The sequence below is a fragment of the Diorhabda carinulata genome, chromosome 10 (assembly GCF_026250575.1).
Source record: "Diorhabda carinulata isolate Delta chromosome 10, icDioCari1.1, whole genome shotgun sequence".
In the NCBI taxonomy this organism is placed as follows: Eukaryota; Metazoa; Arthropoda; class Insecta; order Coleoptera; family Chrysomelidae; genus Diorhabda; species Diorhabda carinulata.
In genome coordinates, this window is record NC_079469.1 from 4253621 (window position 1) to 4279597 (window position 25977).

The 25977-nt window shown below is 31.3% G+C and overlaps 5 protein-coding genes and 1 long non-coding RNA gene across 10 annotated transcripts; 4 read left to right on the forward strand and 2 right to left on the reverse strand.

Annotated features, from left to right (window-relative positions):
- The first annotated feature begins 2120 nt into the window (after positions 1-2120).
- LOC130898520 (probable cytosolic iron-sulfur protein assembly protein Ciao1) lies at positions 2121-3369 on the forward strand. The gene is made up of 2 exons (XM_057807880.1): positions 2121-2692; positions 2749-3369. The coding sequence occupies exons 1-2, from the start codon at positions 2231-2233 to the stop codon at positions 3295-3297; spliced, it is 1011 nt and encodes a 336-aa protein (XP_057663863.1). The 5' UTR covers positions 2121-2230; the 3' UTR covers positions 3298-3369.
- An 873-nt stretch (positions 3370-4242) lies between these two features.
- LOC130898783 (U3 small nucleolar RNA-associated protein 4 homolog) lies at positions 4243-6498 on the reverse strand. Its single transcript, XM_057808296.1, has one exon. The coding sequence runs from the start codon at positions 6347-6349 to the stop codon at positions 4307-4309; it is 2043 nt and encodes a 680-aa protein (XP_057664279.1). The 5' UTR covers positions 6350-6498; the 3' UTR covers positions 4243-4306.
- A 223-nt stretch (positions 6499-6721) lies between these two features.
- Positions 6722-11716, forward strand: LOC130898436 (HMG domain-containing protein 4). Of its 2 annotated transcripts, none has more exons than XM_057807751.1 (5): positions 6722-6928; positions 8582-8754; positions 8843-9077; positions 9377-9663; positions 11394-11716. In XM_057807751.1, the coding sequence occupies exons 1-5, from the start codon at positions 6892-6894 to the stop codon at positions 11565-11567; spliced, it is 906 nt and encodes a 301-aa protein (XP_057663734.1). In that variant the 5' UTR covers positions 6722-6891; the 3' UTR covers positions 11568-11716. The 2 variants fall into 2 exon arrangements, with proteins under 2 accessions (XP_057663734.1, XP_057663733.1); XM_057807750.1 differs by having other exon boundaries at positions 6749-6928; positions 9365-9663.
- Positions 7092-9019, forward strand: LOC130898435 (U3 small nucleolar ribonucleoprotein protein IMP4). The gene is made up of 2 exons (XM_057807749.1): positions 7092-8117; positions 8198-9019. Exons 1-2 carry the CDS (start codon positions 7365-7367, stop codon positions 8378-8380), a joined length of 936 nt encoding a protein of 311 aa, XP_057663732.1. The 5' UTR covers positions 7092-7364; the 3' UTR covers positions 8381-9019.
- Positions 11717-13026: 1310 nt separating the features above from the next.
- On the reverse strand, positions 13027-19674 carry LOC130898810 (uncharacterized). Of its 4 annotated transcripts, XM_057808346.1 has the most exons (6): positions 18934-19162; positions 18626-18856; positions 17370-17562; positions 13887-14120; positions 13292-13580; positions 13027-13173 (listed from the first exon to the last, which is right to left on the reverse strand). In XM_057808346.1, exons 2-6 carry the CDS (start codon positions 18652-18654, stop codon positions 13118-13120), a joined length of 801 nt encoding a protein of 266 aa, XP_057664329.1. In that variant the 5' UTR covers positions 18655-18856; positions 18934-19162; the 3' UTR covers positions 13027-13117. The 4 variants fall into 4 exon arrangements, with proteins under 4 accessions (XP_057664329.1, XP_057664328.1, XP_057664331.1 ...); XM_057808345.1 differs by lacking the exons at positions 18626-18856; positions 18934-19162 and adding an exon at positions 17672-17858; XM_057808349.1 differs by lacking the exons at positions 13027-13173; positions 13292-13580; positions 13887-14120 and adding exons at positions 19315-19462; positions 19523-19674 and having other exon boundaries at positions 17376-17562.
- LOC130898811 (uncharacterized) lies at positions 13167-18026 on the forward strand. The gene is made up of 2 exons (XR_009059940.1): positions 13167-13354; positions 17831-18026. It is a non-coding gene; the product is annotated as an uncharacterized LOC130898811 (long non-coding RNA).
- Positions 19675-25977: the final 6303 nt, after the last annotated feature.

A 25977-nucleotide genomic window follows, 5' to 3' on the forward strand; every position in this document is an offset into this window, starting at 1 on the left:
CAGTAGGATACGCGTGGGTGTTTCAAAAAGAAAAAGTGTTTCTTTTATTAGCTTTTGTTCGGATAACACACTTTGTCGTTTCTACGGATCTCTCTAAATGACATGAAAAACTATTCCAGATGGGATAGATTAGATGATTTTTGTATGGAAATTATCGAAAACAGACAGCAGAGAAAGGATTTTCTGTCGATAAGGAGATTTTGGTTGAAAATTCAGAAGAAGAATCACTTATAGACCAAGGATTAATGTACGATTGTCTATGAGGAATGCCTACACAAGATACGGCACTGTACAAAAATAAAAAAAATCACAAGATTTGCCAGAAACTAGGAAAAACTGGAAAGAAAACAAAGATCCTTGAAGACTTTCAAAAACAGTTTGCAGCAGTGAAGCAAGAATTGGTTAAATTAAAAAAATAACTTGGTTGTGTTAATATACTTGTATTTTCTAAAATAAATTTTCATCATAATAAAAGTGTAATAAATTCATGAAATTTCAACCGGAAAAATGTGGAAACAACCTGGTAAAACCGGTAGAAAACTAGACAAAGGGATACGGATACTTAGTCCCTACAATTTACTAAGGTAACTTCATTATCTACTTCAGTAAACAATCTCAAATTATTTATTAGGTTACCAAACTCATTTAAAAAATGAACATGGTTTCAAAAACTTGTAATAGAAAATAAATTTAACTTATTCTGACAAACATCAAAATCTAATATTAGCTCATTTTATATACATCCTTCACCTTTTGTGAAATGTTTGCATCTGGTGTTATACAGAGTATTTTTTGCTCGTATTCTACATAATTAATCATATTTCCAATGAAAATGGTTCTTTTTTTCCATCCACAAATTTTACATTCCTCATTTTCATCATCCATATTGTCAATAATTCACAGATACCTTTAGACAAATGACAGTCTTTTGCCACATTTGATTACAACAACAGTAAATTTACCTTTTTTGATTTATGTAATACTATATGGACAGTTGGTATGGGAAAAAAAGTCCCTACGTTAAGGTGCCGACAATATTGATTTTCTCTCGTTCGAGACACTTTATCTAAACTGCGCATGCTTGAGAATGTATTCTGTCTTCTTTAATGGGAACAGCTTCCACTTATAGAAACTGTCCATATTATATAGAAATGTTCTTTGAGACACTTTTAACTTTTTTAAAAAGTACTTTTATTTACAATAAACGACTTATAATTTCTACAGAAAATAACTTTACAGACAAATCATTATTTTAACAATGAACAGTAACCAAACAATGAATGAACTCCGATTTTAATGCATTGAACTTATATTTATTTGATACCTGTTTTGGAATCCGCTGACTATGTGAATATTGCACTTTGGAATCCGCTGGTCGTGTGGCAGTGTCGGGGACCTTTCACATTTCTATATATATGCCTTTAATTGGTTTAAGTCGCTCAAATTCTTCTGTTTCTATGTCCTTCATCACCCAATTCAGCACAAAGCACGTCTTCATTGTTTGATTAACATGAGGACGACGAAAATACTATCTTTAATTTATTGTTATGAACAAAGTAATTGAGAAGTTAAAGAGGCATGCATTTTTTGGACATTTAGATATAAAAATAGATCATTAGAATTATATCAATAATTTAGTGTAAAATTTATGTGAGTGGGTAATTTGCTAATAACCATTATTGAACATCGAATCTAATAAACAATATAAAAACTATGGAGATTAAATATGAAATATTATGGAAAAAATAATACACGAAATTAAAGTAATACAAATCAAATGATTTTGTTAGTTATGTTTTTAATTTGATATTACCACCAAAATCCAAAACTGTATTAAAAATCTTTCAAGTTAGGTTAGGATCCGTAATCAACTGAAAGGTGATTTTTTTGACCCATGATCATAGTTTCCAGAAACCTTTTACTTACCACAAATTTTTGTCATTATATGCTTCATAATATATTTATATATTAATTTTAGGTCTCTTTAAATTGAAATATCATTTAAAAGCATATAATATTGACGTTTTCTCCTACTTCCGTCTTTATCAAAATATAGTTTTCCTAATATAGGTGCGTTTAGCAAAGTAGTTTATTAGTTGGTGAACGCCCTTATTTAAAAAAATTCCTATACAAAAATGTCATAAGTCGAAAGATTTATAACCTAAAATAGTTTTTATGCAAAAAGTTATTTAAAAACGGATTATTCAATATAATAATAGCAATACAATAAATGGGGAAACTCCATTTAGTTCAAACATTAAAAAAAGATGCTGGTCGAGTATGGAATCTCGACTGGCACCCCAAAGGGGACGTTTTAGCTTCTTGTGGGGAAGAAAAAGCAATTAGAATATGGACCAAAGATTTGTCTGGAAAATGGACAAATAAAGTGGTCCTGACAGATGGTCATAAAAGGACGGTACGACAGGTTTCTTGGTCACCTTGTGGCAATTATCTAGCTTCTGCCAGTTTTGATGCAACTACATGTATCTGGGACAAGAAAAGCGGCGAATTCGAATGCAACGCAACTTTAGAAGGACACGAAAATGAAGTAAAAAGTGTCGCGTGGTCAAAATCAGGTAGTTTATTAGCTACATGTAGTAGAGATAAATCTGTCTGGGTATGGGAAGTAGCAGATGAAGACGAATACGATTGTGCCGCAGTTTTAAACGCACATTCCCAAGATGTGAAAAAGGTAAATTATTTATATAAATATATAATCATACTAGTTTTAAAATTGTATCAATTTAGGTAATGTTCCACCCCGACAGGGATTTGCTTGCTTCAGCTTCATATGACAATACTATCAAATTTTTTCGTGACGATCCCATCGATGGTGACTGGGTATGTTGTGGAACATTATCTGGTCATGAATCAACAGTTTGGAGCATTTGTTTTGATAAAACCGGAAGCAGATTAGCCTCTTGTAGTGATGATAACACCGTTAAAATATGGAAAGAATATCTTCCTGGGAATATTGAAGGTGTACAGACTCAAGATGATGATTCTACATGGAAATGTGTTTGTACATTAGCGGGATACCATGAAAGAACAGTGTATGATATTAGTTGGTGTCATTTAACAGGACTGATAGCAACGGCATGCGGTGATGATGCCATTAGGGTTTTTAAAGAGGACGAAGGAAGTGATCCAAATAGTCCTAATTTTAGTTTAGTTTGTACGGTTGAAAATGCACATAATGAAGATGTGAATTGTGTTGTGTGGAATCCTATTATACCATACTTATTAGCTTCTTGTAGTGATGATGGAGAAATTAAAATATGGGAATTTCGGGATTAAACTATAGTTAAAGGTAATTATATAAGTCTTATATAAAAATTGTTGGTTATGAAATAAATTTAATAAAATAAATGTATGTATATTATTGATTTTGAAAATTTTTATATAGGATGGGATCTTGATCAAGAAAATGTCTTAACATTTCAGTATTTTTTAATAAATACTCGAAAATAATTTGATAAAAACAAAATTAGGCTGAAACTTTGAAAAACAATTCATCAAATTGGGCCTAAAATGAGGAATATATATTAATATTTGTGTCTCGTTTATATTTTTGATTTATGTGGCAGTGTCTCTCTCTCACATCAATTATATGCTGATGATGCTCAGATCCTGCAATACTTAATTAAAGCTAAGAAATATCAATGTTTTTATGAAATACATGAATATTTTCTCAAATTTTTCACATCTTAATCCTTTTATATGTAATTTTTTCAATAAATGAGTTCAATTTTTAGTACATTTTGATAAATACTCAAAATATTCTGATAAACAGTGTAATTGGGCTGAAACTTCAAAAAAGTCCATTATTAATTAAATTAAGCTCTAAAACTTTGGTTCTCAAACACCACAGATCTATACACCAAAATAGGGATCTATTGTGCATCCTTGGAGGTTCCTCAAAGTAAAATCTCAATCTGAATAAGATTGAAATTTTGCTGTTACATTCTTAGAAACATGAAGAAAACTTATAAGAAAATTTGAATTTGGACATTTATATTTTATATATTTAATGTACCAATTTCTTTATAATTTGTTTAAAACAACCTTTTATTTGGTAAAATGGCTGAGTTCAGACGATAAATTTATACACGAAAAATCATAATCTAGTATGATATTAAATTGCAAATATGAAATTAAAAGATATTCAAAGTACTGGTGCAAACAAATGAGTTAAATAAATGAATATATTAAAGTTTACTTAGTGAAATTAAAACAGTGAACTTAAAAATTATTTTTTTTATTTTATTTCCATTTACAAACTTAGGTACCAAATATTAAAAATAGTTTATTTCTTTCCGAATGTATTTTGGAAAAACGCAGGGGGGAGTTGTTCCATTATAGTCAGTGGGCTCACTTCAACAGCTACTAGTTCATCTTCTTCCATCCACTCTAAATGCGCCAAATGTTTATACTTTTTAACCAGAGAAATTTCAAAACCTTCCGACGATTTTTCTAAACTGTTTTCCTCTGAATTGGTTCTAGCAATTTTATTTTTTTTATTTGTGCTTAAATTTTTGTTAATAACAATTATATTGCTGTCATCTTGTAAAATAATGTTATTTTTATTTCTTGGATCGAAAGTTATATTTCTAATCGGGTATGGTCTTGATTTCCAATCGCTTTTTTCGAATTCATTGGAAAAATTTGTATATTCTTTTTTCTTCAAGTCATATTCTATCAACTTTGAATCCGAATAGACCACAACTAGATTTGTTGTTTTCGGATGTAGGGCCATTACCATTGGAGGAGACTTGTATCGAGGTAATTTACAATATTTCAACCACTCATTTTTCTTTCCGTTCCACTTCCATGTCAATATATTACTTTTAGTATCACCAACCACTAGGTAATTACTACAAGTACTAATGTTTAAGAATGTAATACATTCAAATGAATTAAAAGTTTCTATGGTCTGTAATAGTGAAGCTTTGTTTTCTAAAAGCTGATACACTAATAAATTTCCAGAGTTTGGACAAGTAATTAGTTGTTTGTTATTAGAAGTAAAAGCGGCGCAGAGGCATGGTATATTTTTATGTTCCAAATTATCAACTTTCAATAGAATCGGATTTTCCTCATTATATATAAACTGGAATAAGTTGACTCCTTGAATGGTACTATATAGTATCCAAGTTCCATCTTTTGAAATAGCCGTACAAATTATTCCTTCTGAATCTTCCTCGTTTTCGTAATTTTTCATTACTCTTTTTAATTCTAACAGTTTCTTAGGTTCATTATTGAGTGATAATAGTCCTCTATAATTAACATCGACATCTTTACTTTTACCAAGATTCCATAACTCGATATGTTTTGGATATCTTAATAACAAACGTTTAGCGGCAGGTGCTAGTTGAACACAAGGGTTCTGCAATATAGGGGGTAGTTTTAACAGTGTTTTAGGTGGGTGGAAACTACAAGCTAAATAACTATCGGCGCCTCCAGAGTAAAGTTTATTTTCTAGTAAAACCAATGCATTAACATCATGTTCGTGTATTTTTCTTTGTATACTTCGGACCCATTTTGGTGCACCACTTTTTATAGTTATTTTTTCGTAATTGATAATATTTGGATCTACTCCAGCACAATATAAAGATGATTGGTTGGATGACAAACATATTGTTAATATATCTGCTTTATGTGATTGATAACTTTCTATCTGTGCGCCAATTTTCCCATCCCAAAAAGTCAGTTTTCCTCTTGAGTCTCCACTTATTATTGTAAAATCATCAGTTATGTTAATACACCATACTATAGTCGGTTTATTAGCTTCTGATCTGCCAGTAGTCATTTTGTGGATTGCATGACCAGTTTCGACATTCCAAACTCTAATTGCATCTATGCTTCCAGATGCAATAAATTCTCCTGTAGAGTCAAATTTAAGAGAAATTATGCGACCTTCTTGTTTATCTAGGAATTTTTTAAAGTAAATTCCATCTTCTTTTACTGTAAAGATATTTAAATATCCTTGTTCTGTACCAATAGCTATTTTTGTGTTGGTTTTATTAACATCCAAACAAAAAGCTGCTTCTCCTGTTACGGCCCAACGATTTTCCAAGCTTAATTTTGATAAATTATATTCAACCAACAGTCCATGAAGTCCAACACTTAGCAGTCTGTTATCACACCAGGCCAAATCTTCTATACTGAAATTTTCTGTGGAAGGTACAATGGATTTTTCTAAAAACCATGTATTTTGTAAATTCCATATTTCTACAGATGCATCTGATCTAGATAAAGCCAATTTTTTTGTATTATAGTGAATTTTCATACATCTAATTGGCTGAGGTTCTGGATTGTAAAATCGCACATTATGTACTTTACAATGTGTCATAATTAACTCTTAATAAATCAACAAAACGTATTTACCACATTAATAAGAGATAATAGCATAACTTTCGATACTACTTCACAACAACTTTCACAGTTATTATTTTCATACAAGTATAGACTCATAACCTCAAATACGCACGTGCTGAATTTTATGACATTTGTATTGTCAACTGTCAACCAGAAGATGAAATATTTAAATTGTTTTTATTATAGTTTACAAAGCCTGTAATTTGATTATATTTCTCATTATTTATAGTTTATTAATAAAAATTAATCAGAATAAATTATTTTAATCCATAATTCTTTATATTGGTAGAAAGAAGCATGTGCGTTATTTGGTATAGATTCCAGCTACATCACTGTGGTTACTATCAGTTTATCTATGTTTAAATGTCTAAAACGAAACGAAGAAAATAACCTTCACAAATTTAATTTTAAAATCTTAAAAATAGCTTTATTTCTACATTTTAAAACTTATTTAGTTTGCTAAGGCATTCAAAACGATAATTGACATACTATTAATTAATACATAAACATTCTAAAATGGACAACTTTTCGTCAAAAAAACAAAAACCTGAAGGTAAGTGTTTTACTTTTCAATTCTATATAATTTTTTTAGTTGTTGGAAGGTATTTTAAACTAACTTATTACAAAATTGATTAACTTTTCGAGACAACTGATCTTAATATTTTTGTAGAATGTTGTTTAGTCGTTTAGTTAATTGCTTAGGTATTATTTATAGGTAACTTTATAAGATTTATTTCATTTAAATCTTATATCTGATTTATAACTATATTTAAATATAAAATTAGCCCCGCACATATTACTTTCAAGCTTTTAAAGATAGGAATATTATTTAGAAACTTTATTTAGTTTCACCCAAATCCTTAAATTGTTTATTATTGCTAGTTTAAACTGACAGTTGACGTTTGTAATTGTGAGGTTATAATATTGTTTATCGCCCATGTGCTTAAACGGTTTCATAAGTATACATTTTATCTAAACAACTACTTAAAATGATTCGACGACAGGCACGTTTACGGAGAGAATATTTATATAGAAAAACAGTCGAGGACCGACAAAAATCTATACAGGATAAGAAAAATCGAATTAAAAAAAGTCTTGAGCAACACACAACAATCCATGGAGACCTTCAGAAAAAGGCACTTCATTACGCGAAGAAAATAGAATGGGAAGATGCAGGACCAGAAGCAGCTGCTAGACTTGGCGGAGAAAGTGGAGGAGCCGTAGCAAATTCTCAAGACGACGAATACAGATACGCGGGAGTAGAGGATCCGAAAATAGTGATAACAACATCCAGAGATCCAAGTTCCAGGCTAAAAATGTTTGTCAAGGAACTTAGATTGATTTTTCCCAACGCTCAAAGAATGAATCGCGGTAATTACGAAATGAAACAACTAATACATGCTTGTAGAGCTAACGACGTGACCGATTTCATAGTTGTTCATGAACACAGAGGTGTACCTGATGGATTAGTTATATGCCATCTGCCGTACGGTCCAACGGCTTATTTTAACATTTCAGATGTTGTTATGAGACATGATATACCTGATATAGGAACAGTTTCTGAACAGTATCCTCATTTGATATTCCACAATTTCAAGACTCCTTTAGCTGAACGTACTATGAATATTTTGAAGTATTTGTTTCCTGTTCCAAAAGATGATTCAAAAAGAGTCATTACTTTTGCTAACCATGATGATTATATAAGTTTTAGGCATCATACTTATAAAACTGTAGATAGGCAGGTAAGTACACATTTATTTTTTCAACTGAGTTGATAATGTTGTAGAATAGAGATTTTTTATGTTTGAAATTGTGGTTTTAGATTGAATTGAATGAAGTGGGCCCTAGATTTCAATTGAGGCTGTATGAAATTAAATTAGGTACTTTGGATAATGTGGATTCGGCAGATACAGAATGGGCGCTTCGTCCTTATATGAATACAACAGTGAAAAGAAGATTTTTTAGTGATGAAGACGGTTGGAAGCAAGATGAAGATGTTTCATAAGCTAAATTATGTTTTGTTTAATAAAAACAATTTTCACAATTTGTGTTTTAATTGATTAGAAAAAAATTATCTACCAAAATGTTTCTTATCATATTAAAAGAATAGAAAAGTCTTTTTATATTTTTTTCGCCTTAAGGGTGTAACTTTTTCAACGTTTCTTTCGTTGTTTCCAAGAAAAATTAGGAATTATACATTTTATAGATTTCGCAGTGACTGGTATTTCAAGAAGTGGAAGGGTAAGAAAAAAATCATCAAAATTGATGGACTTTGAATCTCCAGATGAAATTGATAGAACTTTTAATAAAAGATCTCCGGCTGTAAATAGAAAACCGGATGTTTATGAAAGTTCTTTAAAAAAATCCAAGTATGATGAGGTAAATTCATTTTAATGACATATCTGTCACAATTAATATTTTTTTCTTATACTTTATGTGTATTTCATAAGTTTTATTATAATTTCAGATGTATTCAAAAGATGATAATTATGATATGGAAGATAGTGGATCAGAATACAACAGTGAATATGAACCGAATGCAAATGCTACAGAATCGAGCATTGAAGATTCGGTTGAATCAGAAAGTGATTTTGAAGATACCGAAGGATTTAGAAGACTTGATTCAAGTTCATCAAAAAGGAAACTTGTTATTAAAGACGGAAAAATTGTTAAGACCGACAAGTTAAAAGGAAAAGATAAAGGTAATTTATAATTTTTCTATAGTTACATAAATAATACAATTTATGTTTCTAAATTGTCTTGATTTTAAGTCTCTTCTGTTTTAAAAATAGTTTTTTCTATAATTTTTTTAGCAAAATTTTCTGATAGAGATTGAAAGTAGTCAAAACGTCAATTTTTATCTGTCTTTCAAATATTATAAACAAAACTAATTTTAAAACGGAAAAGACCTAAAATCAAGACGATTTAGATATGTAAATGTATAAAAAAGGTTCAAGAAATAAGAAATTGAAAAAATAATACAATTTAGATACGATTTTAGAGCAATTTTCGACTTTTTCAAAGTCTATCCAATCAAAAACTCCTCTAAAACCTACTAGCACTACCAAAAAAGTGATTATGAGTAATAATAAAACGCCCCCGGGACCGTTAAGACCCTTTCAAATTGGGATACCGACATATGAGAATATAAATGTATCTCCACCCAGTCCTCGAGGAAAAGATTCCCCTTTTAAAGTGAACGGTATCAAACCAATAGATGTTGCTGCACATTTGAAACTACTTGGAGAAAGTTTGACCATAATTGGAGAAAGGTTGAAAGAACACGAGGTAAGTTTAAGTCTATTTATATTAGTTAACACTTTAAATTAAGTCTCGAGGAAAAAATCCAAACGAAATTTCAATAAATTTATTCAAATTACAAAAAAAATGTTCTAATAAAATCATATAATTACAAGTGAGGTAAAAGATACGCTAAATAAATTTTTATAGCAAAATTGTTTATACTGCATCTATTTCAACTAGTATCTTATACTCTAGTATGTTCAGACAAGCAGTAACAGGTTTCAGTTTGTTTTTCTTCTATTATAGCTTTTTTACTAAGATAATTTATTATTAACAATTATGAATCTTGATATTTGTGAATGTTTGGTTGCTAAAAGTCTTCCTGTTTATCTACTTCCGCCCTATTTGCTAGATTTAACACTATTTTACTTCCGGCTCTTCTCAAAAATGTGCTAAAATAAAATGTTTTGGGCTATTCCTGACATTGGGATGGTCAAAAAAGAGCAGATGAAAGTTATTTTCGAGAAAAAAGCCTTTCAGAAATGCCTCATGTATTGGCATAAGTGTAAGTGCAGTACTAGCCAAAGATAGTCTTTCGGAGGAGGTTGAATCCAATTTTGTTACCTTTATATTTTTTGATAATAAAATAGTTTACTGTATTCATTGATTATTCCTCGTATAATAATTTTCCACATTTTTATTTAAAATTATTATTATTAAAAAAACTTTTATCTATAGTTGAATTATGTGAAAAATATCTTCTCATGTGGATAGAGTTATATGTAGTTTGCAGTCAACGTGTTTAAGATTGTCAACTTTGGCGATATTTAATTTATTGATTAAAAAAATATTTTTTGACACTATTTTTATATTCGCCATGAAAAAAAAATTGGAAATTGATTTTAAATCTTTTAAATAATTTTTTTTGTATCTTCCTAGATTTTAGAACTCACATTTCGATATTCATTCCATCAAATTTTTACTGGACTATAAAGCCAATACCACAATGTGAACTCCTTTTGTTGTTGGTGGGTTTTTAATTATTTCGTTTTAAGTAAGATAATTTCTCTCAAAACATACAGGGCGAGTCAATACTAATCAAAATCATTATTTTACAATGACAAGAGTGTGCAGTTTTGACAGGTCAATAGTTGATTCTATTTGAATGTACGTAAACTGGTTATAGTTATAGAAATTTTCAAAAAACATAGACAAATTGAGTTTCAAAATTAAATTCTATTAACCCTAAATTTATGGAAATTGGTTCACTCATATGTAGCGAAACTTGACAATGTTTTGAAACTATTGTTTTGAGTTCAGTTACTTCTAAGTTATAAGACCGTTTTCAAAATGTTCAGATTACAATCCTACTTGGAATTTGAACTTATAGGGTAGACAATCATCTATTCCATCAGCACACGTCATTTTAGAAACCAATTGAGACTCTTCGTTATTTGTCAGTCAATCAGACTTCGACCCCCCTTATAATTTTCATATTTGTTTCTCGCGTATGCTTACTTAGCAAATTCTAACCTATAAACTTTTAATTCCATCCTTTTATCCTCATAAAATATACTGTTTATATTGGATATTAAATAGTTTGAAGTTAAACAAAGTATTGTAGTTCTTATTGAAATAAACTAAAGAGTGAAAAAACAAGATTTTTTAATTGACTCAAACTAGAGGCTGTTGCTTAGACTACCTAGGGTCGGTTACTACTATGAATCACCCTGTATAATAAAACTAAATATAAACAAAACAATTACCGTTTTTAGGGACAAATTGCGGTGTCTGGTAGTTTATCAGTACTTCTAGACTCACTTTTGTGCGCTTTAGGTCCATTACTTTGTCTTACACAACAAATACCTGAATTACAAAATGATTGTTGTACGCCCGAGGAGTTGATGAGTACTTTGGATAACGTGGCTTTTATAATGCCGGGTCTGTAGTGGAGTTCTGATTATGTTTTAGAATATATTAGTTATATGTATGGTTGGTCCATATTTTAAGAATATCGATTTTAATTTTAGAATTATCCAATAAAATTATAAAAAAATCATTTATTGTTATTAAAAAAGTAATAAATCAATTTTTGGGAGCTAAATTTGTTTTATTTCTTCCTCTTAACGAATAAGTACAAAACTGTGGTTTGAAAAATATTAGTTTGAACATATGAACCTTCAATTTCGAGAAGTATTTTAAAAGTCGGCGTTTCTGAGATACAAGGTATAAAATTAGAGGTTTTAAAAGACTGCTGGGCTTCAAAGAGGAGCGACAAATTGATATATAAGATATTTTACATCCTGTTGAGCACTCACTCCTGTATAGAAGAGTGAAAGAATCATAAATTTGTCAAAAAAATCGCAATATTGAGATTCCCTATCATGATAACTGACTGAATAACTGAAACAAATGTCCTTTTATATGTGTAGTTAAGAACTTCTTTGATAAAATGTATGTATGTCTAGCCGCAGAAAACTGTAAATTTCTTTTTAATGTTTTCTTACATACTATAAGGATATATTCATAATGGTTAAAAAATATGATGAAAACGAAAAAATGAAGTAACAACCAAGAAAAAGTGATATTCTTAAGCTGTTTTTGACAAGTGGAACACATAATTACAAATCTCACTCACTCACTGTATTTTTACGATTTTATGTTGTTTTTTAATTGAACAAGTGCAAAAACTCTTCAACTATAAAAACTATTTTTCTTTATTAATATTTTAAAGTCATCAAAACATTAAAAACGACGAGAAGAAAACATAAAAATACAAACGAAGTTAAAAAGACCTTCTCTCGATACTGATAAAATTACGTTTTCATTAAAAGTATTACAATAGAAATAAAATCATTATAGAAAAATATTTTTTAGTTTTATATTTAGTTATTTAAAATAAATTTTTATATCAAAACGCCAAAGAAAATTATAGTTTATTAATTACCTATCAGTAACCGATATCCAAAAAGTTCTGTATATTGAGAAACATTACAATATATAAAAATTCAAAGTTTATAAATATTGAATGTTCTTGACATCTTTCAAATACATGGAACACGTCTGATTAGTTGCGTAAATAAATGAAATTCTTAAAACTATTCTTTTTGATTTGATGTAGTCTTATTAGGTCGGATTTTTCAGCCAGTAATCTGATAACCGCAATATTGGAAGTTATCATAAAAAATGTGCAATTTTTTTTATATAACATTCTCCCTGATATAACAAAACTATTCTAAAAATCTAAATCGTTTGTTTTATAAGTATTGTAGAAAACAATCATATATTAACGAGACTAATTGATATGAGAGAAGACGAAAAGTGACAAATCAATTCCTAACTTAATGATAAGAAGAATACAAGATCAACCACATGGAGAAAGTTCACTTTATAGATAATATAAACAAATTCTATTAGTTGTGATATTTTAATTCGTTCAGTTACAATAAAAAGGTGTTATAGTTGGCCTGTTATTACTAATTAGATGTTTACTTTTGTATTAATTTGTTGGATTATTGTAGCGTTCTCCCAAAACCTTTAGAAGTTCGTAGTCAACTAAAATAAATAAAATTTAGTTTCAAATAAGACCATTACTCGTTATTTTAAAGGAGATTATTAAAACGGTGAACTAAATATCTTTTCAACTGATTTAGTTAATGCAAATATTTCTTACTTTCGGGTACGTGATATTTGGGTTTCATTCCAGGTGGATGGTTAAAACAAGCAGCCTTACAAGGTAAGTCGTATTGGCACTCTCCCTCTTTTAATTTCCAATGTTTACAACACGGTCTGGTACATGGTTTCATTTCATTTCGTTTAGGAGTTTTCTTGATTTTTTCGCCGGTATTATCAGGACGAGATTTAATTTCAACGCACCATGCACCGGAACAATCGGGGGAAGGAGTAAATTTGAACATACATGGTATGTTATTGGTTGCATGCTTTTTGTTATCACCAGTTTTCTGTATAGAAATGATATTTATAATTAAATAAAAAATGAAAAATAGTAACCTTACTTTTATTCGTTCATTTAGTTCATAACTATTTTGGCTTGTAAGTTTCCGAATTTTTTATGTAAGTTACTTTGAAAGTGTTTGGAATAGATACATCAACTTTTTTTTATAATTATCCATAGCGTTGCAATGGAAGTAATTGCGCCTTTACTAATATTTACAGAGCTTGGGAAATTGGAAATTGTAATTAATAAAAATCATTTCTTGCGACTATTAATCCATTTTAATAAATATATTGAGCAATCTCTATTTTACCTTCCTTTTGTCTTCATAAGGTTTATTTTCGAGAGGACAGCGAGCTGATTGGCCTGATAGTGTCACTCCTTGTTCAATACCTTTCCTTTCCACGGTTTTTCCCGTAGGTGTTGTATATTTCCATAACATTTCCTCTCTGTAGTCTATACCGTAGTTGTTGTAAAAGGTTCCCACCTCACGGTTTTCGTTTTCTCCTGTTTCCACCATATCTGCAGCCCTTTTAGCCGAGCATTTCTAATTAAAAAAATAAAGCACTCGTTTTTTATATTGAGAAATAATCAAATACAATTTGGTATACGAGAATCGTGGCTTTTGATATTAACATACCACCAACCATGGCCCCCACATTTGATTGCGGGAATTGCAACCAGGATCAGGATCGGGACCTCTCCCTTTATATTCACGTTCTACTGGTATGCTATGTTTCAAAAATTAAATGGTAGAAGGGGAAGATGAGGGAGTGTGTGGGACCGGAGCATGCGTTGTAACAATTGTAATTGCAAACAGTAACTGGCACGTGCGCACCTGATTAAATAGTAACTAACCTAGAACCTGGAATTTACATTAATTTACAAATTTTGACATTGTCATAATTATATATTTGAATTTTAATCTAAGATCGACGGTAAAATATTCTGTAATAAATTAAAAAATTAAATTAAAAGATGTTTACATTATTATGTAATGCGATATGATTTCTTGTTAGTGCGATAGATGGCGCCACCGTAAATGCATTCAAATGTTCGTATGATCTAAAATACGGGACGAATCCCTACGATGTTGATGTACTGTAAACGCCTCATCATTGGTCATGACGTCAAATGACACGTCCTGGATTTATTGAGGTCCAAACAGAGTGTTGGTTGTATTTGAAACGAAAATGTTTATTTTTGTGTTACTTGAGAGTTTTTAAATTCTTCTGACATTCTTGACTTCACGTATACTGCATATTTTGCATGAAATCAATATTTTACATTGGCTAATGTCAAAGGAGTAGAAGCATTGAAAATTTGCAACAAAACAAACATTTCATTCTTGTTTACTCATGTCTCTGAACTCTATCGGGTTTCTTTCTAATAGAATTTTCACACTCAGGTACAGCACAATACCTATAAATCGATTTTTTAAACTTTTTCAATGACTTTTTATCGATGTTATAACCTATAAAGTAGCTGTCATACTTGAAGTAAACAAATATTGGACGTGACAATTGACGTCATCCAAAGCCCGCGAAAAATAACGGCGTTCAAAACAGTTTAACCGATATTATTTTAAAAGTTATTTCGAATTTTTTCGATAGTATATATATTTTTTATTGAGAATAATATAAAAATATACACGCGTATTCCCTATTAGTCAAAGAAAAATCTATTCGAAAAACTGTTATATTACATCAAAAAAGGACAGTACAGAAAAAACACATTATTACAAAACAAAGAGATTTTTTTTAGTTTTTCTCCAAACTGGACAGAATTATGAAAATTTGTAGAGCAAGAGGCAACATTGCTTTCAAACATCCACCAACGAAACTAAAAAAATCCTTTACCGGTATCAATTTATTTTAAATTAAAAACTGCCACCGTATTTTTGGAATACACCTCGTATAACACATTCATAAAAATTAAAATCCAGTTTCAAAGCAACGTTGACTTGTTATCTGTTGAAACACATTGGTTTGCATTTACCCGGAACACAATGAATGGGACAAATATCAGAGTCTTTGGGACACGGTCGTTGCCCGTTCGATTTACCGACTAATTTAGGGGGGCATTCTTGTATTTCCGCGCACCAAAGGCCACAAGGATGACAATTAGCTGGCGGACGCATCTTCATAACGCACGGTTTGAAACCCGTAGGACAACCCTTGTCCGTACAACAATCGTTCTTTTTCGGACCACAAGGACAAAGTGGATTTTTACCGTCTATTGTGACGCCCGTTTTGGATTTAATATCGCTTCTTGGATCCGGAGATGGTGGACCGCAAGGTTTGATTGCTTCGGTTTTCCAATCGATGTTGTAGTTGTTGTAAAAATTCGCGTGTCTATAAATGAACTGCTCTTCGTCGCTCATACGATTCTAAAAATAATTAAGACTATCTGTCAAATATACAGTGTGTCTACTTTAATGTTTTTCATGACAAAAACGTAGTTTGTTCAGAAGTAAACACACCAGTACTAATATTCGAGGATAGTCCCAGAAGTACCTGGCCCAACAATGAAAACACAAAAATTTTGGAAAAAAATCTCAAGGTCTTCTACATAGCTATCAACTGTCGACGTCACCTTTTCATTGTTGGAAAATATTTGACCACCCTGCCATTTTATCAAGTCTGGGAATAGAAAATAATCTCAGGGAAATAAATCTGGCAAATAGGGTGCATGAGGTAGCCGTTCTAATTTTAATTTTGTCTATAGCAAGATGTGTGAGCTGGTGGATTGTATTGATGGAACGACACTTTTTATCAGTCAAATACGGCTGTTTTTGCTTGATTTCTTGGCTCAAACGTTGAAATAAGTTCGCATAATACTCGCCGTTGATATTAAATGAGTGCGCATCCCAAAAAACCGACGCCATGACCATGCCTGCAGATGACAGAACGGTCTTTGCCTTCTTTGGAGCCAGTTCTCCCTTATCAGTCCATTGTTTTGATTGTTTTTTTGTTTCTGGTGTGAAGTGATGGACCCGCGTTTCATCTATGGTTATGAAACAGCGCAAAGATTTCTGTAAAACGTTGCCAAAACTCGCTGTTTTTGTTCCATTGTGATTAAACGCTGCACCCATCTTGCGCACAGTTTTCTCATGTCCAAACTTACAGTTATTATGCGATGTACCTCACTTTTTGAAATGCCTATTATGTCTGCTAGCCCACGCACTTTCTGTCGACGATTATCCAGTTGTCACCTTGGGGATGTTCTTCAACATTTCTGGAATCGCCACCTCATTTGGTCGACTACTGCGATGATGGTCTTCGCAGGTCGTACGGCCTAATTCAAACTCTGCTACCCAATATTCTACTGTTGATAACTAAGGAGCAGTCCCCGCAGAGTAAAATCTAGTTCGGGTTTTATATTGGTTGAGCTGAGGTCTTTCAATTTTTTCCATGTTTACAATTTCACTAAAAACTTAACTATTGGTGGCTGCCAAATAAATACTAAACAACGTGGCGTCTCAAACTTGAATTCATATGCCTGTATACTTTCGAATACAGTGGTTTTTTATAAGCAACTACCGCCATCTCTTGGTCAAGCCAGGTACATATGAGACAATCCTAATATAAACATTAAATTTTGATAAAATGCTACAAAATTTCATAAAACTACAGCTTGGATTAATATTTATATTGTTTCATCAGTTGAATAAATGTTAATATTGGTGTTTTAAACACTTAAAAATGGTTTAGAATCTTCATTTGAAGCGATCATAAACCTAATTTTATTCATTCTATTCTAAATTGAAGGTAGCAGTACTAAATATTTATTTTACCTCGCATTTTTCCACGGGCATCATGAGAGGCTTTACAGGCTCTGGAAGCGTCGGTAATACTAAAGGTGGAGGACAAGGCATGCAGCAAATTGGATGTGGAGGAGGTGGGCAACATCCTGTACAAACCGGCATCGGCGGAGGACAGCAGGGTTGTTGACAACATGGTGCGCCACTGCCTGAGATGTTTGAACTACTACAATATATTCATGTCGATTAGTTACAAACTCATTATTCAACAGAAATTCCAAATTTTTTGCAGTAATAATTTTCGAAAATTTTTCTAACATGTTTAAAGTACTTACAGCCCGGCTAGTTCGTTCATAACACCCTGCAGCTGTCCCAATAAAGGAGCGTCACAACAAGCCATTATATTCACAAAAATTTAGAAAATTAAATGAACTAAAATTTAAACTTCGAAAAGTTTATGTGACGTTTAATTTTGTTTATATATTTGTTTTCAGGTTTCCATTGATACAAACGTCTTCTCGTAACATAGACCTTTTTATAATAAGACAAACAACCACATCGAATAAAATTTTTTGAATAATAGTATGTTTAATTGCAATTTGGTTATCATCACAAAATATTGACGTTAATAATTTTATTAACTACAACTTATTTGTATAATGAGATATTAAAATAAACTGATATTTGAAACTTTGTTTTATTGTGACGTACATCCCTCTTATTTCAATTAAGCAGCTGATCTACATCAAAATGACGGCCGTGGGGTAAGCAATCGACTTTTTCGTATGTACCAGTGTTAGCTTTTCGTATTTTTTGTATTTTTTTGTTTTATTATATTAAAAGGACTTGATAGATGTGGTTTAGATCAGTTTCAGTGAATTTTTTGCAGTTTTTATGTAAGTTTACAAGCAATTCACAAAATATAGAATACAAGGACAAACTTAAATCTTTAGGTGGATTTAACTCCTTTCATTAGATGAGAAGAGCTTTAACTAGAATCCTGTTTATTTTTCACTAGTTTCCAATATATTTGCTTACCTACATTAAGAACAACATTGCATAATCGAGAAAAACCGGATGAATCACGTTTTCGGAACGAAATTTTGCATTTCTTCAAAAAGTTATTCTTTAAAAACTCCTTTTGTAATAAAACTGGGAATAATAAGATATAAAATAGACCAAATAATTTTTAAATGGGCATTACTTAATTGAAACAAACTTCATTCGACGTGGACTTTTATATCGTAGGATAACCAACTGTATCTATTTAAGATAGGTTTGTTACTTACAATATTAACGTGGAGGATATGCATTCCATGGATTTTTCGGTTTTATTCCGACAGGATGATCGTAACAATGAGCTTTACAAGGACAATCGTAACAACAACATGATTCGGGTACTGGTTTGTGTAAACAACATGGTCTAGTACAAGGACCCGGTGTATATTTATTCGATTTCTTAGGTTTCGGTAGACATTTTTGAATTTCCGCTGACCATACGCCACAAGGATGACCATTACCTATCAAAATATGAAAATTAAAATTTATTAAAATTTATACAATGTGATAAATTGTTATTTTTCTTTTGTTAACTTACACGGTGGAGATAGTTTCATATCGCAAGGAAGGAATCCAGTCGGACATCCCTTCGTTGGTTGCTTCCTTTTTCTTCTATAATCTTCACATTTGGAGGTGGGCGGGTGAGTATCTTGTGGCGTTTGCTTTGGTGGTCGGTTGGATGGTGTCGACATATGCCAGTCTTCATTGTAAGCGTTGTAGAAATTCATGTAACGATACCTTTCTGCCATTTCATCCGACATGGGAGGCTGGAAAGTTATTATAAATATGGAACCCCTTGTAACTGTGATTTTCATTTTTTTATTATTTACTGTTTAACCAAATATTGAAGACATATTGAGGGATAGTGAATATATTTTTAAATATATGAAAATGAAAAAAAAAAAAATGGAGTACTTACATCATCTCCACAACAAACCGTAGGCATCATTAAAGGTTTCACTGGTTGGGGTTGAGTTGGAGCTAATATAGGAGGTGCGCATGTCATACAGCATAATGCATGTGGATAAGTAGGTGGAGGAAATGGCGATTTGAAGAATGGTCCACAACTGAAATTAATTTGAGATGAAAATATAAAATATTCGCGACTTGCGTTCGATTTAACTTACCACGGTTCACCACTACACGCCATTTAACTATAAAAAACTGAAATTTTTATTGTTTAATAGCCTAAATAGGAAATATGTTGATGCACAAAAATTTATAATAAACGTCAATTTATTAGACAGTTGATTTGAAAACGTTTCTATGACAATTTTTAGTGTCGAAGGATAAGTAAAGTATATAAGGAAAAGCAGAGGGTGAATTGAAATTAAATGAATATACAAATAAACAGAATTCCGGACATTGTATACAGGGTGTCCCACGACGAGTTAATACTATCTGTATATAGCAAAATGCTGTCAAAGATGACCGACCTCCGGTTTTACAGTCGACTGTAATTTTATTATTCTAAATGGGACACCTTGTATATTAATACATTTTTGAAATCTACGTAAAATTTTAGTATACTTTTGTCTAAAAACTTTTTTCGAAAAATATATACTTTTTGAGTTATTAATTTTTTTGTAGAAATTTTGACCGTTACAGACACTTATAAATTATTTTTTTACGAGGATACCGCTAAAGATATGAGAATGGTTTCCGTTCAGTTGCTTTAAGCAAAATCAGACGTAACTGAATTTATGTTGAAAATTTTTTCATTTTATACAGGGTGTGTTTAAAAAGTATTAAAAATTTAACTTCATAAATATCAAATTTTTTCATTTCTTATTTTGACCCGTTGATACAAGCACTAAGAAATAAAAAAGTATTTTTCTTTATCTTCTCAAGGTCTGTGGAAAAAATCAAATCAAATTGTATTTACTAATCCTACTTTTAGTCGTTTCCGAAATATTTTAGGTTTTAAATTGTAATTGTATTTTTTAACAAGTTTTAAATTTTATCTACACTTTTAGTAGGCTTTGTAATAAGTGACACTTATATAACTGTCATTAGTCAATTTTTGACAGTTTCTAAAATCGTTAAAATAGCTCGTTCTCAATTTAATAACGAATAAATAAAATTTAGACCACACCTGCATCTCAAAAAATTTATAGAAAACATTTAATATCTCGATAACGGTAAGGTTTAGGTATAAAAAAGTATAATTGAATTTGCTTTATTATTTACCCCTGTATGCATTAAAATAGAAAAAACTGGGTGGTTCTATTTAAATAAATGAAGAAATTTGATTTTTATGAAGTTAAACTTTGAACACTTTTTATACCACCCTATATAGAATAAAAAATTTCTTAACATAGATTCAAATACGTCTTACTTTGCTTAAAGCAACCGAACAAATACCATTTTCATATCTTTAAGGGTATTCTCGTAAAAAAATAATTTATAAGGGTCTGCAAAGGTCAAATATTTTACAAAAAAATTAATAACTCAAAAAGTATGCATTTTTCGAAAAAAGTTTTCAGACAAAAGTGTACTAAAATTTTACGTAGATTTCAAAACTGTATTAATATATAGGGTGTTCTATTTAAATAACAAAGTTACAGTCGACTTTCCATAGAACTGGAGGTCGGCCAGCTTTGAAAATACTTTAGTTAAAAAGATCGTATCCGAAAACTCAATCGTAGACATTTTCATGATTTTACTATAAGTATTTTGTCATATATAGATAGTTTTAACTCGTCGTGGGACACCCTGTATGTCCGATGGCCAAAATTGACACACAAACAGTATATCAAACCAAATATATTTTATACAATTTCATAGATATGCTAGTGTAACAAACATAGACAAAAATTTGATCACATACATTTATTTTAAATACCAAAATTCATTTAAAATGATAATAAACTACATCGAAAAGATATTTTACCAAAAATCGACAAAAGTTGACAGAAAATTCAGTAACAACTATGGAAGTATAGTTTTTCCAATATAAAAACCCTTGCCGACAATTTTGTTTGATGTACCATAGGCGTACATACCTCATTTTATAAATTTATCATTTTTATAAATACTTTTAAAAATATGTATTTGTTAAAAGGCAATATACGCCGTTGTTTAGACATATGCACTCAATTATAGTCCTAGTTGAAACTTAATTAAATTGATCTCACCAAGACACGCCACTGCTAATCGCAGACTGTCTCTGTCAGGAAAATTTCGAACAAATTGTTTACGATTCGATTCGATGTTTTCATAGGTAAGCAGTAAAGATGATCTATCAAACCACTACAAACACGAAAGCCTTGTTGGTATGCAGAAATAATTTCGCATGGAAGAATTGGGAGTGAAACCCAAAGATGTTACTGTGGGGCAGTGGTTTGAGTTACTAGAACCAGTCTGAATACCACGAGGAATAATCGAAGGTACACTGGCTTGTATATGTTCAACCGTTACGGAACAAATGCACTGATTCTCTTGTAAATGTGATCCTATTGGAAAGCAGCACGCGAAAAAACTCCACTGAAAATGATCGAAGAAGGAATCAACTAAATGATGAAATCTGCAAAATACTAGATATTGGTATCCAGAAAACTAATAGACAAGGTGAAGATACATAACCTATAAGTTCTAGATACGAACTAGTCTCGAAATATCCTTCAATTTATTCAAAATATTCAAAAAAATTGAATATAATATTATTAAATTTTGTCTAATTATTTAAAATTATATAAAACAAGACTAATTGAGTGATCATCGATGTGAAATCGCTACACAGGTATCGAGCACAAAAACCCTATTATTTGGACTACCAATTACATAAATTCAAATCTGTTAATCAGAAATGAATGAAATTATTATTTATACGAGTTATTTCTCACAGAATAGAAAAAAAAAAACACATTTTCGATCAATATTTTTAATCGTTTTTACGTGTTTTTCTTAATTTTCCACAACGTTTCGTCTTATAATATACATCATACGAAATAATCATACGAAGTAACCAAATAGAGGTAATTATCCAACAATTCTGACAGGTACAGCCGTGGCGTATCTCATTGGATTGCTACAATACTTTTCGACAGATTTTTTCAATCTTTCTCGTTCGCGTATCTGACGATTCGTCGTGGATACATCTCTAGGTTGAATCCTCAAGCTTCCAGCAACTGATTTTACAGATAATGGACCATTATTTCTACTTAAATTACCATTATTAACAGGAGAGTAAAGTTTCGATCTGATTTCAGCCACACTCTCAAGTTTAGAACATCCTCTATTATTAACTACTCGATTTAGTACACCGGGATAATCTGGAGGACATTTTATAAAGTTGGTTGGATAATTAATGTCACTAGGTTGTTTCTTCTTGGCAGGTAAGACGTGTTTGGGATCATTTGGGGTTGAAGGGAGACGCAGACTGCTAGTTCTAGATCTTCCTGTGGTTATTTCATTTGTTTTAGGTGATAATGTAGGTTTTTTGGTCATTTCCGTTAGTCCAGTTGTTGCTCGCATTTGGTGTGGAACTACATTTATCTGAGCTGTTTTCCGTTGTATTGCTTGATTAACATTCGAACTTCTATGTTGTGGAATTTTCGATGCTAAAGGTTTGTTTTCCAAGAATAATCTTTCCAATTCGGAAGGTTTCATTTGCGGATTATGAACGGAATTGACCGTTTTTCCATGGTGAGTTGCCAAATTAACGTTTCTGTTCAAAGTGTGGTTATGTTGCCTATTTTGAACGACTACCAACGGACCCGTGTTGTACAATTTTGAAGGAATTCGTATAATTGCCGTTTGTGTCGGATTTAATACTCCTTTTGGTATAATGAGGTTGGTTTCTTCGTTGATTTTTATCGCCGCCATATGTGTATATTTTTTTCACAATAAATTTTATTTTAGATATTCAAATTCATTTATGATTATATGACTTTTAACTTATGTCATGTCAAGTATATAATAAATGTCATTAGACACAAACATACAATTCTGAAAAATAATAGGAACCTTGAAAATATGATTTATCATTATACTTAATAGCTAATTATTAAAAAGCATATGACAAGCTTCCTTTGTCAAAAGTAATTGTGTACCAAGAATTACGCCAACAACTTTTTGCATTATCACTATAGGTTGCAGTGTTCGGGAAAAACGTGTCCAAAGAAAGGAGTCCCGATAAATTGACGTTCTGAGCGTCTGCAAACAAACTCGATGTTCATGAGCCCAGTCTGCCTATCGAGTAGGTTTTGCGAATACTGCTCTAGGTGATATTATATTGGACAACTCGGAAGAGCATCTGTAGTATCGTTAAAACAGAGTCAGGTCAGCGACTTTTCTTCTATGGTCTAAGCTGTCCAACTCTCGGTCGCCTATGAGTAGAATTACTCCCTTTTATATTAAATCTCGAGCAACCTAATGGCGTGCTTGGAAGTCGAGCTCCCAATCAGTGACCAATACTCCAAAGATTGACGAATATGGGTCTTGTAGAGGACTAGAGCCTGGCTAGGACCAAATCCTGAGCTGCAGTCCCAGATTTCTTTGTAAAAATAATAGCCTGGGTCCTTGCTGCAATAAAATCAATCAACGAATAGAAGAAATCAGAGTTGTGTCTATCGATATCTGTCTTTGAGAAAGCTACTAAGCCAGTCGATGAGTGAGGACGATAAACCTTACGATCTTGATTTATTTGGAACGTTGGCATTTCAAATCCTGACAAAAGCCTTCGATATGTCCAGTGTGATTGCTCTAGATTCCTCGTTTCTGATAACATAGGCTAGAAAGTTCCCAGTTGATCTATGTTGGCAGAAGCCGAATTGATAGTCGCTGATGATGTTAGCAGATCAAGATTTGCTGGTTAACGACTTTCTCTGTGATCTTGGCAATGGCTGGGAATAAAGCGCAATCGGAAGTATTTTCATTTTATAATATGATTTTCATCATAACATTTTTTATATTTCCTTGATTCCCATACTATTTTCGAAGTCTGGCACCGTTGTTCAAATAAGATCTATGGACGTGGATCGATAAGTTTTGTTTACCACGGTCTTATATATAAACCAAATTTTACAGAGCAGGTTTAAAGCGATTTTCATAACCTCAAAGTAGAACTGAAATCTGAATTATTCATTATAGAATGTAAGAATAAAGAGGAACTGAAGACTGGATTATTTAATTGTCCTGAGTTGAATGTTATACGTACTTTTCTATGTATTACAGATTTCTATGTACATACATTTACAAATTCAATATCTAATTAATAAATACACTTTTTCCGAATCTATTTTTTTGGTTAATAATGAGTTTTGTGAAAATATTCAGTATTCTAAACTAACAAAAAATGAATATAAATCCAATTTATTGTAAGGGAATGTTGTTAATGTGTTAGTAATATCAAAAGAGAACAATTTGAATTAATTTTATAAAAAAATTTTTAGTATCAACATTTGAATGCAAAAAAAACTAATTCAAATCTAATTTTCTGAAATTTCTTGTAATCGAAGGATATTAAGGATATCAAACTATATAATATGCAAAACAAAGATTCGAACAAAGCTCAATTTGAACTTTTTTCGAGTAAATTTCAATTTCATGAAAATGTTTTACAGTTTGAATGAACGTTTTATTGATCTATCAATGAACAAATACTATTTCAAAAGTACCCGCCGAGACGCAGCGCAGCTCATGCGCAAAACGAACAAGGAGGAACGGACCCGTTTGACATTTATCCACTCGTTTTGAAAGAGCCATGGAGCGACGCTGTTATCTAGAGATGGACGTGGATAAGGTTAGGTTAGAACTTCAGACATGAAACATATAACCAATTGAATTATTTCACGTTTTTCATATTTATTATCATTCATTCAAACCGTGAAAAGAACCATCTCCAGTACTTCGTTTCAAACCTGTAGACAGACAGACAGACATAGTCAGGTTTTTTAAAAAAACTAGCTTCTACACATATACTTTCCTCTAAAACTTTTTAATGATTATATACCTGGTCACCATTAAAATTAGGTTATGTATCATTAAACGTCTAATTATACACATTAGACAGTTAATCTATCAAGTTATTTAAAACTATAAAATTTACAGTGAGATGTGAATAATGTCAACAAATTCGAATAAAAAAATTATTATACCAAAAGGTACTCTAAATCCTAATGAAACCACAATTTTGAAAATATGCAATTCAGTTAATAAAACAAATAACAACATAACTGCCCAGACAGCTACAGATCGAAGACAAAGTTTACCGAAAAATTTCAAACCGACAGATACTCAAGGATTCAAACCACCAAATTTTCTAACAAGGAAAGAAGGTTCCCCAATAGTTTCAAGATGTCCAGCAAGTGCACCTCAATATTCTTCAACTTTCGAAGATTCAAGTCTCGAAAATGACTTAATGCCCGGAGTTCTAGGCAATCAAGCAGGACCGATTAACCGCGATCAAAAAGATATGTACAATAAAATTACAGTACCAGTAAAAACCCCATGGCAGGCAGTACCAAACTACGGAGCTAACCAAAGACAAGGATTCGCTCCTTGCAGTTGTAGTTCGTTAATAGAAGGTAAAAATTTACAAATGGAAGATATAAATGACATAAGCGCTTTGGAAGATTCA